The 15857-nt window shown below is 36.1% G+C and overlaps 2 protein-coding genes across 2 annotated transcripts; both read right to left on the bottom strand.

Annotated features, from left to right (window-relative positions):
• Nucleotides 1-4964: 4964 nt before the first annotated feature.
• On the bottom strand, nucleotides 4965-6700 carry LOC102631320 (zingipain-1-like). The gene is made up of 2 exons (XM_006470228.3): nucleotides 5972-6700; nucleotides 4965-5830 (listed from the first exon to the last, which is right to left on the bottom strand). Exons 1-2 carry the CDS (start codon nucleotides 6426-6428, stop codon nucleotides 5247-5249), a joined length of 1041 nt encoding a protein of 346 aa, XP_006470291.2. The 5' UTR covers nucleotides 6429-6700; the 3' UTR covers nucleotides 4965-5246.
• Nucleotides 6701-7456: 756 nt separating this feature from the next.
• LOC102608201 (DEAD-box ATP-dependent RNA helicase 46) lies at nucleotides 7457-14377 on the bottom strand. The gene is made up of 9 exons (XM_006470234.3): nucleotides 14084-14377; nucleotides 13224-13574; nucleotides 12534-12695; nucleotides 11678-11746; nucleotides 10857-11126; nucleotides 10032-10382; nucleotides 9547-9824; nucleotides 8766-9116; nucleotides 7457-8228 (listed from the first exon to the last, which is right to left on the bottom strand). Exons 2-9 carry the CDS (start codon nucleotides 13554-13556, stop codon nucleotides 7931-7933), a joined length of 2112 nt encoding a protein of 703 aa, XP_006470297.2. The 5' UTR covers nucleotides 13557-13574; nucleotides 14084-14377; the 3' UTR covers nucleotides 7457-7930.
• Between the last annotated feature and the right edge of the window lie 1480 nt (nucleotides 14378-15857).

The following is a 15857-nucleotide window of genomic DNA, read 5'->3' as shown; positions in this document are numbered from 1 at the left end:
AAGCCAAGACTGTGGAGGAAGCATGTGTCCAAAATTTTGAACCAAAGCGACTTTTTGTAATTAAATTATTAATGTTTTTTTCCTTAGTTGTTTTAAATAAATGACACTATTAAATTCTAATTAATTTTTTGCTAAAACCTTTTGTTAAATCTGGAAATTTTACAGTTACGTTCATGGTCATAGTCATAAATTTGAATCAATCCAAATTATCACTACAGTCTTGCAACTTGGACTCCCTGAAAGAGAAAATAGAGGATAAACAAACCTCATTGAATTTTTAGTGAGGTTTAGAAAAACAATTAATATTACGTTTTAATGTGTTTTTACACACTCATGACATTAAAGACTTACTATATATTCGTTAAAAATTCAAAAATAACACTAATAGTATTTATTTATCTTGACCGAGGACAAGGTTTGTAAATTCTAATTGAACTACAACTAAATCCAGCTTTATGTATGCTTAAAGATGTGGAAATAAAGTAGATTTTCTTTTGATAGATATATGCAAAAACAATGAAATTTGAGGCCATCTCTCTCTCCCTCTCTCTTTTCATTTCCGCAATTTATATATATTATTTATATTAGGTTATAACCCACCGAGATTTTATTACTTATATACTCAACATAACAAAAAAATTAAAATTTTAATAGAAGTTATGGGTGCTAAAGGCTTAGTATGTAATGAAAATATTATAGCATTCTTTAGATTAATTGTAATTTCTTTAAAAAAAATTATAATAGAAATAATACCAATGGGTCCCGAAGGAGCTCAGGTACTGCAGGGGCTGGCGGTTTAATTCGAAATAGCAACGGGGAGTGGGTGACAGGATTCAGCATTAATATTGGTGTATGCTCGGTGACAAAGGCCGAGTTATGGGGAATTTATCAGGGACTGTTGCTGGCTTGGGAGGTTGGCATTCGTAACATTCTCATAGAAGCTGATAGTGAGTGTGCAATTCAAATGGTTGCCAAGGGTTGTAACACTGTTAATGCTTGTTATCCTCTGATTCGTAGTACAAAGGGGCTGATGGATCGTAATTGGCGAGTAGCTCTGCACCATGTTTATAGAGAATCAAATAATGCGGCAGATTTTGTGGCTTCTCATGCCCTCAAGCTTCCTCTGGGAGTTCACATATTTGTGTCCCCCCCCCCCCCCTCCCGAGGTCTCTACTTGGCTTTTGTATGATGGCTTGGGGATCTCGATCCCTCGCCGAGTGATTGCTTAGCCTTGTTTAGGCTACTTATTGTACCAAAAAACAAAAGATGTGGAAATCAGGTAAATTTTCTTCTGATAGATATATACAGAAACAGTGAAATTTGAGGCCATCTCTCTCTCTCTCTCTCACTCTCTTCATTTCCGCAATTTATATATGTTATTATATTCGGTTATAACCCACCAAGATTTTATTACTTATATACTCAATTACTATGTAATAACAAAAAATTTAAATTTAAATATAAGTTATGGGTACTAAAGGCTTAGTATGTGATGAAAATATTATAGCAGTCTTTAGATTAATTTTAAATTCTTTAAAAAAATTGAATTTATAATATAAAGAAGACTGTAAAGGTTGTAACTACAAGTGAAAATGGAATATGGAAATTTTCTCTTTCTAGGGGTAAAATCTTGTCCATCTTTTGTCTTTTATATATGTGTGTGTGTGTGTGTGTGTGTTTATTGGAAAACTATGTAATTTCTTGGATGGGTATTGCATGCAAATGCAAAATGGTGGGCCCTTTTTTGATTTCTAACTAAAAGTTAATTAAATTAAAGGGAAAATGACTAACACACCCCCAACCTTTAGACAAATAAACAAAAACCTCCTAATATTTCGAAAAAAATATTTACACTCTCATTCACTAACGGAAACAGTTACTTTTAATGGAAATAGTAATTTTAATATATAATTACCGTTATACCCTTCTAGCACAGAAAAAAATAATTGTTAATTATCTAATTTGTCCATATATTTTTAATAAAATTATAAATATACCCTCATTGCTCAATTCCTCTATTTAAATTTTTATCAAATTCTCTCTTCGAGCCAAATAAATTTAATCCATTACTCAAGAATAAAATTAGTTATTAATGCCATAAGAATAATAATTCTCTACATGTCAATCATTTAAACTTGTATAATCAACAAATTATACAAATGCAAATTAGTTATTTATGTATATATATCTGCATCAACAATACATAATATATTTATTGGAAAACTAGGTAATTTCTTGGATGGGTATTGCATGCAAATGCAAAAATGGTGGGGCCCTTTTTTGATTTCTAACTAAAAGTTAATTAAATTAAAGGGAAAATGACTAATACACCTCCAATCTTTAGACAAAGGAATAAAAATCCCCTAACCTTTTCAAAAAGACATTTACACCCCCATTCACTAACAGAAACAATTATTTTTAACGAAAATAGTAATTTTAATATACAATTACCACTATACCCTTCTAGCACATAAAAAAATAATTGTTAATTGTCCAATTTGTCCATATTGTTAATAAAATTATAAATATACCAACATTTCTTAATTCCTCTATTTAAATTTTTATCAAATTCTCTCTTCAAGCCAAATAATATTTGGTTTATATTCATAAAGTACTTTGAAAAAATAGGTTTTTTTTTTCTCTCTCTCTAACATAGCCCTTGTTTAAGCGGAAAATCTATTTATAAGGATATATATATATATATGTATGTATGTATATCCTTCAATGATACATAATAGTACGTATGTATATATACGTATTTGTGTGCATAGGTATGCATATACACAGAGAATCTATTTTTTATGCCAGTCATACCACTTTGGCGTGTTGAGTTGGCATGCCCAATTTACATATTCTGTCAAAAAATATAGCAGTGAGCCCCATAATGAGATTACCGGTGTCACATAATAGTATGCACATACACAGAGAATATATTTATATGTATATATATCTACGTCAACAATACATAATAGTATGTGTATGTATGTGTGTCTATACACACACACACAAAAAAATTTTTTTTTTAGCCCATAATACTACTTGAGTGTGTTCAGTTTGTATGCCTGAATGATAGAGCAATAGGTCTCATGCCTGAATGAAGACCATTTGGACTTTCCTCAACTCCAATTGGAGCCACATAATAAGGTTAACATTTTTCTTATTGCACGCCTAGCTAGATGGAAATGGCTTTCATTTGCTTTCTATTTTATCAATAATTTTATACCGATTTTAGAAAACTAATGACTTCAAAGAGGATAACCATAACCAACTAAATGATAAAGATTGCAATAAGCCAATAAATGAAAAGTTTGGGAAAAAGACAGAAAGAAATAATCATGGACTTCAAAGTAGTATATGAAATTTTGAAGGAAAAAAAGTTATTAGTATTAAAAATTTTAATGAGTAAACATTCTCTTAAGAATCATGCATGGTTATAGTTTAGAATGGATTATGGATGGTAGTTGGTTTAATTGTAAATTTGTTTAAAGTGGTACAAGAGATATAATTTCAAATCTCAAATTTACAGCATAATTAAGAAATATTAATATTTGGTTGATATTCGTGAAGTACCTTAAAAAATAGGGTTCTCTCTCTCTCTAACATAGCCCTTGTTCTAGCCGAAAATCTATTTATATGGATATATATATCCTTCAATGATACATAATCATATGTATGTTTATATACGTATTTGTGTGCACAGGTATGCATATACACAGAGAATCTATTTTTTATGCCAGTCATACCACTTTGGCGCGTTGAGTTGGCATGCCCAATTTACATATTCTGTCAAAAAATATAGCAGTGAGTCCCATAGTGAGATTGCCGGTGTCACATAATAGTATGCACATACACAGAGAACATATTTATATGTATACGTATCTACGTAAACGATACAAAATAGTATGTGTCTGTATGTGTGTCTACACAAACACACACACACACACATAATATTTTTTTTTTTTGAGCTCATAATGCTACTTGAGTGTGTTCAGTTTGTATGCCTGAATGATAGAGTAATAGGTCTCATAGTGGGATCAGCGGTGTCACATAATCTAATAGGAGAAATTCTAGAATTTCTTATCTAATAGATATATGATTCACAAAATTTACCCTTAGTGGTCATAAAACTTTGGAATATGAATGAAATAAAATAATTTGCATGTTAATTTTATGTGTGTGAGATTTACAGTCACAAATAATAAAATAAAATAAACATTGACAATGGCATAAACATATAGTAATATTTACAGTCACAAATAATAAAATAAAATAAACATTGACAATGGCATAAACATATAGTAATATAAAACCTCTCATTTTTTTTAAGTGAACCTCCGCAAAGAGAAGAAATATTTATTAACGGTACTTGTATAAACATTATCAAAACTGATGTAAAAAATCTACTCTAATGTCACAAGCTTTTATCGATTGAGTTGCAAAATATACATCAACCTAATTCGAGTGGTATGCGTAACTATGAATTTTCTCTTTGGTTCTAATAACTAAAATCTTTTATGGTTACCATGAAATTTAACTTAATTTGAGCCATTTGTATACTACAAAATTTCTCTTTTGATCTTGTAGCGAAACTCATTTCCATCATTATAACATTCACTAAATTGAGAGTGATGCATATGAGAAGAATAAATGCTCAGAAGAAAATGAAGTTGTTGCTCATCGAGGATATGCATATATGTTATTTTACTTCATTCATATTCTCAAAACAGTACTTAAGCTTCACGGTCAATACATGCCGTGAGGAGTGTGAATGTGTTTTAAAACACGAGCGGGTTCCAATTAATTTCTCCAAATTAACAATTGGAGCCGGCATTTTGCTCAATTTTCTCCAAAAATACTTTTGTTTAAAAGAAAACCTTTAAATTTACCAATAGGAATTTGATAAATAAGTAATATAATTAATTTATTGCTTAAATTGTAATAAAGTAATTGTGGCGAAGATCAAGATTATATTTAAACAAGAGATTTAACATTAATTATAGAAGACACCAAGTATACTGGCATTAATTCCATTACAAACATTAAGAAATATAGAAAATTAACCGCACAATAGATAAATATCAGCTTTCAGTGGCTAGCTAATACATCAGCGGGTTTGAAGTTGATGAAGATATCATCAATACTCCAAAACTATTTAAGACTCCAACAAGATTAAATTATTTCCAAATGTAGGATAGCACAACCTCATTGATACTGCTATGAAGAGGAGGCTAATAAAATTATAGAAGTCACATTGCAACTGGATAGGAAGCCTCAGTGGCAATGCCACAGAGACCTTCATCTCTGAGAATCCTTATGTAGCCGGACTCACCCCAAGTCTCCCCCCACGAATTCTTAATTAACCAGTAATTGGCTCCATCTTCTTCTTCAGCAGTTCCAAACCCAACAACAGCGACACCATGATCACAGTTATTCCCGCATTCTGCGTTAAGCACACCTCTTTCGTAAAAACGGAAGGCTTGTCCGCTCGCTTCAACACAGACTGATACTGGCTGCTTGGTTACGGCCTGGAGTAAGGCATGCTCATCACCTTTCGGTAAATCTTCATATTTACCGATTGTAGCAGCAGCAGCTTTCTCTTTCTGTTCGTCACAGGTTCCTTGCTCTTGCTGGTACGGATAGTCCGCTTCTGTGGCAAGGCCCTTGTTTTCTATAATATACTCAAAGGCTTTATCCATAAGACCCCCACTGCATCCATTGTTGTCTGTTGAGCAGTCTACCAACTGCTGCTCCGAAAGTTCAATCAGTTTCCCACCAGTAATCTGAGTGATCCCTTCCACCGCCGCCACAGCTGAAAATGCCCAACAGGATCCTGCAAAATAATATTGCATGTTACGTTAGACGACGAATAATAATATTATATAATATTCTAGGTTAATTTGTTGTACATGATGTGACAGCTACAAACAATCTGCAGCATCACTTCATCAATATATATATAATAATTAATTACCACAATTGCCTTGGTTCTTTATATGAGTGACAGCTCCTTTCTTCCTCCAGTCGATGCTAGTCGGAACATCAGTCACGTTTTGGTACTTGAAGGTGGATGGCCGTGATGACTGGCGGCTTAGGCTTGGTACTGGCCTGTTGTATCCTGTATATGAAGCACGAAACTCCTCGTTAGTTAAGTCTGAAAATTCATTGGTGCCCAACTTGTACGTCCGATTCCCCTCCTTGTTGGCTTTCTCAATGTATTCAAGGTTTTGCTTGAATATCTTAAGACGCATTGCCTTCTCTAGCTCGTCCTTGTAAGTGCGTCCATGCTGAGCCATCCACTGTTCGTGTTTCGCAACGATGGACGGTTCATGCATCGACCGGCCGGACACCACTTGTGATGCACAAGTGATCACCAAACTGATGATCACAAACATGGGAATGATAAAGCTTTTCTCAAATTTTAAAACCATGGTTGCTGTTTTTTTTTCCCTCCCTTTTTTGGTATATTACTAATTTGTTAGTAATTTGCGAATACTCGAGGCACACATTGTTGCTCTATATATAGTACTGGCTAGCATATATATGGATCACATTTGGTGTCCCTAATGCATCCAAGACGTATGCATTGCGTTGGTCGATCGTTCGTGCCCCATACTTCACGACTTTCAATCAAATTAGCTAATTAGCATCAGTTAATCACCGTGATTATTGCTACTTTACTAGCTAGGAGATTGCCGCTTCGCGACGCCATGGCCTTATGGCGCTATCTATGACACCTCGTTCATCAGCCATGTTACAAAAGAGTTATGAGCTTAAGTCATGCCGCGTCGTGGAAACTTGTGTATTACTTGATTCGATAGTTTCATTCGTTCACATTTGGACGGAGGGCCCATGTCTCACAAAAGCCACAATACTAATAAGGTCAGCATGAAGGAATGCTTAATTCCAAGATGCATCAAGAGTATTATAGCATAATATACAATTCGAATTAATGAAGGCATAATTGCAAGAAAATACAATAAAAATCATAAATATGTTATGGCTTATAAAAATGGAAAACCAATCTCCATGTTATTACATTTGTGAGTATGTGTGTTTTTCCTTTATTTGTTTTTCAAATTGAGCATTATAGCCCACAACTTAGAGGAGTACAAATTGAGTTTTCTTTATTTCCGCTTCCCCGCGCACCTTGAGTAAATAAGAATGGGAAAGGATAAGAGGATCATGCGATTGACGTGAGAGATTTGGGGATGGTTATATTTCCATGAGTGAACTCGAGGCCAATATGAAGTAAATGGATACAAGTTAAACCATGAAACTAAAGACAATTCCGAATTAGCTTTGTCTACAAACAAGGAAAGCTGTAACTAATTTAACCATACGAATCTGATGGAGTAAAAATTATAGGAGTAGAAGGTTAAATAAATAAGCAAACAAGATCAACCCCAGCTTCTTGATGTTCAACATAGATATAACGTAAGAAGATTAAAATAGATGATTTTCAGCATCTTAAACGCCATTTCGTCATCAACTCCACATAAAAATGTTTCATACAACAATGAATTAGACCATTCTACTATATTAGTGTGATAACTATAACCAAGCAAGTTGCCACATTACAGCGCCAAAATATCAGAAATACTCGTTCCTCTATCTGGATTATATTACTACACATCCAAATTGCCTGTATTCTTCATCTACCAAGAACAGAAAATATAAAAAACTATCAATAAATGTCGGGAACTTGAAGAACATCCCAACCAAGTTTCTAGCATGGGAAAAATCCTCCAAAAGTCATCTGCCATTCTTTTGCACTCATTCCTCCTGGAATGCCCCCTACTCCAGCTCCAAAAAATACCAAAACGCCAAAAATAAACAGAAAATATGTCACAACTTCAAGAAAAACCCCCTTATGGCGTAAATTAAGAACCATGGGGGTTCTCATCTACTGATTGACACTATTCCTTCATAATCATTCAGGACGAATCATGCCTTCCTCCTCTTCGTCCCCATATCCATCATCGCGTCCACCACTTGATCTTCTCAATCCCAGTTGATCTTCAAATGAATTCCCAAAATTTCTCCTCCCACCAAGAGGGGATCGCGACCTCTCGCGAAAAGGACTCTTGTGTTGGGGTGGCGGAGATGACCGACCCCTCTCCATCATTGCCTGGTGGAAGCTGCGCACAGGGGAGCGTCCACGTCCAGATGGTGCTCTGTCAGGGCTTCGACTGCTACTACGACCCCTATGACCATCATTATAACGAGCCCTGTCAATAGAAAACAAAAGGATGACTTGTAACATACAATGATGCAAGTTTAAAATGGAATAAAAATATAATACATTTTCACATACAAAGGCCATAACACAACAAGGTACCACAACACTCCTAATATATGTCAACCCCAGACACTTTATTTATGCCTTTTCCCACACGAACTTTTAAAAAACCATGGCAGCTATGATATTAACACTGACAGAGAAGTAGAAGATAAAATCAGAACGCATATTTAAGTATCCAAATAAAAATGGAAGGGTGAAGTAATTCTTCCTAAGCTTTGGCTCAAGTGAATCTTTTGTCATTCCAAGACATGTATTTGCTCCATATTCCCAAATTAAGATTATGAGAAGTACTCGAGAAATAAATTTAAATTTCACTGACGATTGCAAGCGTAAAATACAACAAAACATCTTCGAAATTCAAATCCCCTACAGCTGTGTATGGGAATCTTATGCTTTTCTCAAGAAATCCAGACACCAGCAAGAAAATATACAAAACATACATCACTAGATATTGCCTTCGTACCTGTCACGTGAATCATGGTCACCTCTATTAGATGAGCCAGAAAATCCCCGTCCACCCCTTCCACCATAACCCGAATCGTTACGTCCACCACGGCCCCCATCACGGCCACTAGAAGTAGGAGCCCAGCGTCTAGGCCTTCCCATCCCTCCACCACGTGAGGCCATATCACGAAGTTCACGGGGAACTTGCTGCTTTGCACCTTCCAAAAGTTTGATAAGATCTGAAGCATACCTGGAATCCTGATCACCAAAAAATGTATAAGCCACTCCTGTGGCTCCAGCCCTGCCAGTTCTCCCAATTCTGTGGACATAGTCCTCCACTCCAGTGGGGAAGTCATAGTTGACAACCACTCTGTCACACAAGTTAAAAGAGTAAATCGATAATCCAGAAGTAGCCAGATGAACAAAATGGGACATTTAAGCAATTGAGATTGCATAAACAATCATATAGGGTTGCATACCAGACACTTAATGGTATCAAATATCGTATCTGCCAGAATTATACTTCAGCAAAATGAAAATTCATTCTGTCTTCAGACACCTCAAATATGATATTTTTTCCTTCTATGATATGTTATCCAAAAGATTTTGAGGAAACAATTAGAAATTCCATCTTTTACTCAAACATGGACATATAATTAATTTGCTAAAAAGTATATCATTTACTCCCATCATGCAGATTGCATGTATATATATCATTACATGAAATTAATTCACTTCTACAACAGTGGGGTTGGTAGCACTGATAAATATATAAAACTATAGTAAGTACAGCCCCCAACCTGATGTCTTTAATATCCAATCCTCGAGCAGCAACATCAGTAGCCACAAGCACTGGAGACCTCCCCGCGCGAAATTGATTCAGCACATAATCCCTTTCACTTTGAGATTTGTCTCCATGAATGGCGGCAGCCCCAAACGGACGAGTCAGATTGCGCGCAAGTTGATCACACATCTTTTTTGTTGAACAAAAAACAATTATTTTTGATCCCGGTTCCTGAGAACGCAATATCTGCTCCAATCTTCTGTGTTTTTCCATGGGCGCCAATACTTCAATATGCTACAAAAAGCAAAGATACATAAATCAACAAACATTTATAACAACAATTGCCAAACCCAGAAATATCCTTCACACCACCCCCCAAAAGAAAAAATGGAAAGCCCCAAAATTAACAAGGGAAGAAGGACATTTCAAGCATCTAAAGAGTTTTATAAATATAACTATGTCCACAGCCAGTTTGAACTTAGACACGAATAAAGTTAAAACCTGTGTGATGGCCTTGTTTGCTGCAAGTTCATCAACATTGCCAATGTTAACTTGAACAGGATTCACCAACAGATCTGCAGCAATTTTCCGAACCTCCCTAGGCCATGTTGCCGTGTACATGAGGGTCTGGCGACGAGCCGGTACCTCCTTCACAATCTTTCGTATTTGAGGTTCAAAACCCATGTCTAACATGCGATCAGCCTCATCCAGTACAAGGTAAGAAACTTGATTAAGGCTGATTCTCCTCATCTCAAGAATATCATTTAATCGGCCAGGAGTTGCAACCACAATATCCACTCCTCTGTCAATATCTTTCAACTGAGGACCCTTTGGTGCTCCTCCATATAAACACTTAACGAAAAAGGAATCACTAGCATCAGCAAAACGACCAAGCTCCATATAAAAATATCACTAATTTTATCAAAAAAGCCCCATAACACAGAAATTAAAAAACTCAACATAAGTCATGAGAACTAAAAGAACCTAAAATGCATGTAAAAAGCATTACTTCCAGAAGACAACATATTGTGAATAAAAAATTGACCGAGAAACTGTCCATCCCCAGAAAAACATTGATATTGCATATTTTAATTACAAACTAACTGAGGCAGAGCTTTTGAAAACCAAGATTACAAACTTTTAACATCTACAAAACTGCATATCCCTCTGTACCAGGTTTGGATATGCATCAGAAGAGATATAAAGAGAAACTACCAGGGTCAGAGCGGAAAATGCAAATAACAAAAGAAGATCCACTTCCTGGACACGCACACATTTACTAGCACGTCTACATATAGATATGCATTCATATTAAAAGCAACATACGGTGCAAGATATTCTTGACGACTTCCCAAATTTCACAGCTTCATCTTGTATCTGAGTTGCCAACTCCCTTGTCGGTGACAATACCAAGACCGTTGGACCCAATCGAGGGTCATTACGGCAGCGCTTAAGATGAATAAAGCCCGGAAGTAGATATCCCAATGTTTTCCCAGATCCAGTCTTTGCAATGGCCACTATATCTCTACTTTGCAAAGCAATCGGCCATGACTGTGCCTGAATTGGAGTTGGGGAAGAGAATCCAGCATTGTGTACCTGGAAAAAGCACAAATCCAATAACCACTGTGAGCAGAGGCACTGGCCTCAACAGTTTTGATTGGTTTCTTTTTGTATTAATAGTGAAATGGTTAATGCCAGAAGAAGCATCATCCTCCATAAGCAGCCGACCAATGCTTGCTGATGCAAGCTGGAGCAGGAGGAGACCTCTTCTTCCGTTTGGACCGAGTGGCAGACTAAATCATCACCAACAGCAGTCCTAGCCATGAACTTGGGTGATTCGGAAAGCCCTTCCATTAATTGGTCCACCATATAAGGGCGCTCCAAATTATATGCAAGGCCCCCCATAGAGGGCAGCACAGCGTACGACATTAGCTCCTCCGAGGAGCAAATATCGCACCTGCGACAAAAGTACAGATGGCAAAAGAATCAACATGAGTCTGAAGCTCAACTTTGGACCTCCAGCAATTACAAAATTTAGCACAAGAAACTCTCAGTTTTCATGTTTAGCTTACTTACAAAAATCCCATGCCACTGGTATCCAGGATTGCGTAAAGATAAAAGAACAGAAGAATAGCAGAAGCTCATACCTCTCTAAGAAGTTCAGGAGGAAAGCCAGTTGCTTCAAAGGACATAAAAGGAGGGGGCACTTCATCACCCTGAAAAATAAGAAGCAAAAAAGCCATGATCGTGTATCAGGGAACAGACAAGCCGAGCAATAGATTGAGCAATGCAAAAAACTGAAACCCATTGAAATGGGTAATGTGAACCAAAAGAACAAAGCCCAAGAACATCAGGAGGTAACTTATCAAACTCATCAAACCTTAGGATGGCAGAGAAAGCCCGCCTAACCTGAGGCCCAGTATTCCCGGCCAATTTATACATATTGGGGCTGGGCCTGGACTTCACCTAAATAGTACAAGCCCGGCCCGAAAGCCCGAGAAGTGCTTAAGAATTAAAAAACTATAAATTATTTCCATTAAAATACACCTTTTCACATATATTTAACCCACCCACAACATATATTTATAGTTTTAAATCCCATAAACCGAACTTTAAAAGCCAGAACCAACAAAAAACAAAATTTTATAAATTATAAATTTAAATTTGTAAGACATAATGAAAAAAATTTTTAAAAAATGTAGAATGCAAAATTAGGGCTTTTTGGCAGGACCAAAGACATGCTAGAGCCGATCCCGACATTTTGCCAACCCTAATCAAACCAGATGCTGATGCCTCCATAGAAGATAATCATGTTAAATTATTTTGCAAAATAGGTCCAATAAACAGAGAGGGAGAGACAGAAAGACAGAAAGACAGAAGAATTACAGATCAACACTGAGAAGATTGGAAGTAGAGAGAGCACCCAAGCCATTAACTTCCATGAAATTCATACCAAACAACATAATGCAATTAATAATATGCGTGGAGTTTATATATACTCACTGATACAGTTACTTCATGTCGCCGACGATAAGCCTCAGAAGATATACTGATTCCTCCCACTGACGATCCATGTCCTCTTGTGGACGATCCCCCTTGTCCCACTCCCACACTTGCCGTACCATTTGGTATGTTATGAGATTGAACTGGTCCACCTCTTGCACTCTTTGGAAAAAAAGGACATAGAGGCATTACTTTAAAGAAATTAGAAAAATTAAAGTTTTAAGTGAAAACTCCAGCTTTACACACAAGCACAGACACACACACACACACACACACAGATATTATTATTACTACTATTCTTGGGTTTCATTGACCGTGCTGCTTCACTAGGCTACAACAATTGTCGCATTAACAAGTCTATCTACCCTTTCTTTTTCCATTTTAGCTGTCCATGTCCCTTTTAAATTTAAATTGGAATACAGTAAAGTTTAACGCAAAGTGTCCAAAAAAGTTTACCTACATTTTGCAAGCCAGAATCAACAAGAAAAGACAACTCAAATCTCCTAGTTAGATAAGAGTGTAATGACTACCTACAATCAAATATTTAGTAACTATGACTTCCAATATCGTCAGAATTCATGTGCAAAACACACCGCAATTATCGTGTGAAATGGGAAGACTCTTGTATGTTAGAAACAATATACAACTGAATGTCGAAGTAACAATTCCAAAAACAAGTAAAGCATCTACCTGATTTCCCCTTGTGACTGCCTCAAGTTTTGAACCAGCATTCGTGTCTCTGCCACCGTACCTATCATCTTCATTTTCAGGACTATATCCATGCTGTTGTCCTTGAGAAAATTGTTGAACCTGAACTGAAGAGCTTACGGGTACTGAAGAGGACTTGGGTGGAGCCATCATTGCAGGTCTCTCATACTGAGTGACATTTGTCTCGGGATTCCAAAAGTAAAGATACCCAGTTCTACCATCAACCAGGCCTTTCCATGGTTTGGGAAGAGTTGGATCCTCTGGAGCATATCTTACGCTAGCAGAAGTAGCAGTTGCAGTAGCAGCCATCGCCATGTAGGAAGTTCTATTATCCTACAACCACTCAAATCAAAAGATGTGAGTTCCAGGATAATGCAAAACGGTAAGGAATGATTAATCATATGCGCTGGAAGTAAAGACCTGAAACCCACGAGAACCGGTTTCAACAAAACCAATAATCGAGTACACTCAAGCTTAGAATAGTAATTAGTTACAAATTCTACGCAGGCAGACGCGCGCGTGTGTGTGTACTCAGCTCAAAAAAATCAAAATATGGCCTGTGCTACCCTAAAAAGCAGCATCAAATTCTCAAAAAAGCGAATCGTTTCATTGAGAAATCAACATGCAACGTAAATCTACAAAATTTCCTCACCTTTTTTTTTTCTGAGCAAACAAACAGTTGTAAACCATGTAAGTAAATCGCGCTCAGATATATAAACCCTAATTTCTATACTCCCTTCAATCACGAAAGGAAGTACGTAATCTAATTAATTTCAAAAGAAAAAAAAAAAGCATTCAGATCTGAAGAATTAAAAAAGTGAAGTTTGGATTATAGATCGTACCTGACGATGCCGTTTCGTGAGAGAGACAGCGAGAAACACTCGGATTGTTACAAGGAGGTTGCTAATTTTGATTCCTTTTTCTTCTCTCTCTCTCTCTCTCTCTCTTTTCTCTCTCTCTCTTTTTATATATATTTGTAAGAAGCTCGTAGAGAGAGAAAGAGCTGGGAGAAGAGTAAGAGTCCGAATACGCGTGGATATTTATAGAGTGGCAAAAATTAAAATGAAGGAAGGCGACGGGCCGGTGCCTCTGACTCTGAGTGGTTAGACTTTCTTTTCACCTAACCACGGTTAGGTCCAGGGTCTGAGAGAAAATATCAGCCAGCCTCGCCTGCTTAGCTGCGTGCCTTTTTTCCTTTTTAAGTAAAATAATCTCTTTATTACTTAATTTGTGTAATTTTATCAATTTCTCTTGTGTTCAATTTGGCAATATGTGCATGGTTCAATAGTTCATGATTTCAGTTTCAAAATATTTGGGATTATCAGCGTGGCTGAGCTGAATGGTCTTTAATAAAATATAAATATGTAAAAATTCAAATTTCTTTTCAAAGGTTATGTTATTTGTGAATTAGTAAGTGAAATTGAATGTTACTTCCGTGTTAATATACACATATTTATAGAGAGAGAATATTTCTCCAACGCGGGCGCCCACTTATCCTTAGATTTTAATTTCTGGTCGTTAAATAAATTAAAAATAGTTGCAAGTAAAACAAAATATTACTTCTCTTTCATTTGGAGTTCCATTATTCGTCGGATTTATGGGAAATCAAAAACACATCATAAAACTCGTCAAATCGTGTAATACAATTTTATCGAGCTTTGATTTATATTATTCTCTTATTTCTAATTTATAAGGTGACTAATCATCTTTTCCACGTCGTCAATAAACCAAACCATATATCATGAAATTTTACATAATTTTTTTTTTGAATTCTGTTATACACAGATTATTACTGATATTACATCAAACATTATAATTACAATATTTATAATTGTATTAAACAACTGAGATCACCGCCATACATTAACTCACTGAAGCACTTACTCAAATATTTTAAACCCTCTCTAATATTTGAGGGATACTACTCCATTCACATTTCGTAAGAGAGAGACTATCTCCACCCAATTAGTTGATAATTAAAAAAAAATTAAAACTAACCTCTATAATGCTCTTATAGAGACTCGAACCCTTACACTTAACATTATAAGTATAAGACTTCTCTCGTTATGAAATTTAACATAATTAGTAGTTCATCCAAGTTTTTTTTTTTTAACCGACCACCAAGTCTAACTGCAATCGCTCTAAAAAATCAAAATGAAAGAACTTATCATTCACAATTCAATCCAATTACGGCATCAGACACCTGAATCCGAAGATACAAGCGTCGAATATAGAAATCTTCCAAGTCCTGAGAATACTGGCGCCCCCCGGCTTCACCAAGAATCAAATGTCAATATCCCATCAAAAACAGACACGTAAGCAACCAAGCACCGCAGCAGACACCAAAAAAAATAAAATTGAAGATTACTGGCGCTTCAGCAGTCCATGATTTTGCGAGAGAAATCTCTGAATTGGCCAAAAGTAAATAACAATCCCGTGGCCGAAGTAGTTTTTAAGTACAGAATTTCAGTCATTTCTATTTTAATTTTTTTTTTTTTTTAAATGTGAATTGGAGGGATCAAGAGCAGTTCGCTGGAGGTTGAGGCCGACATGGAATCTGATTATCGGGAGATCCGAGTGCAGGGAGGATTCAATAGTGAACCCGAATGAAATCGG

This window comes from Citrus sinensis, chromosome 2 (assembly GCF_022201045.2).
Source record: "Citrus sinensis cultivar Valencia sweet orange chromosome 2, DVS_A1.0, whole genome shotgun sequence".
Taxonomy (NCBI): domain Eukaryota; kingdom Viridiplantae; phylum Streptophyta; class Magnoliopsida; order Sapindales; family Rutaceae; genus Citrus; species Citrus sinensis.
Note: the sequence above shows the minus strand (reverse complement) of the source record. Positions and strands in the feature narration are given on the sequence as shown.

What these genes read in the sequence shown, in the direction of transcription:
- LOC102631320 (XM_006470228.3), bottom strand. Translation starts at nt 6,428, where the DNA reads ATGGTTTTAAAATTTGAGAAAAGCTTTATCATTCCCATGTTTGTGATC. An exon ending in AAAGAACCAAGGCAATTGTG is followed by an intron (nt 5,831 to 5,971) that starts GTAATTAATTAT and finishes ATTATTTTGCAG; the next exon opens with GATCCTGTTGGGCATTTTCA.
- LOC102608201 (XM_006470234.3), bottom strand. Translation starts at nt 13,556, where the DNA reads ATGGCGATGGCTGCTACTGCAACTGCTACTTCTGCTAGCGTAAGATAT. An exon ending in CAGTCACAAGGGGAAATCAG is followed by an intron (nt 12,696 to 13,223) that starts GTAGATGCTTTA and finishes TTTTTTCCAAAG; the next exon opens with AGTGCAAGAGGTGGACCAGT. An exon ending in GACATGAAGTAACTGTATCA is followed by an intron (nt 11,747 to 12,533) that starts GTGAGTATATAT and finishes CTTATTTTTCAG; the next exon opens with GGTGATGAAGTGCCCCCTCC.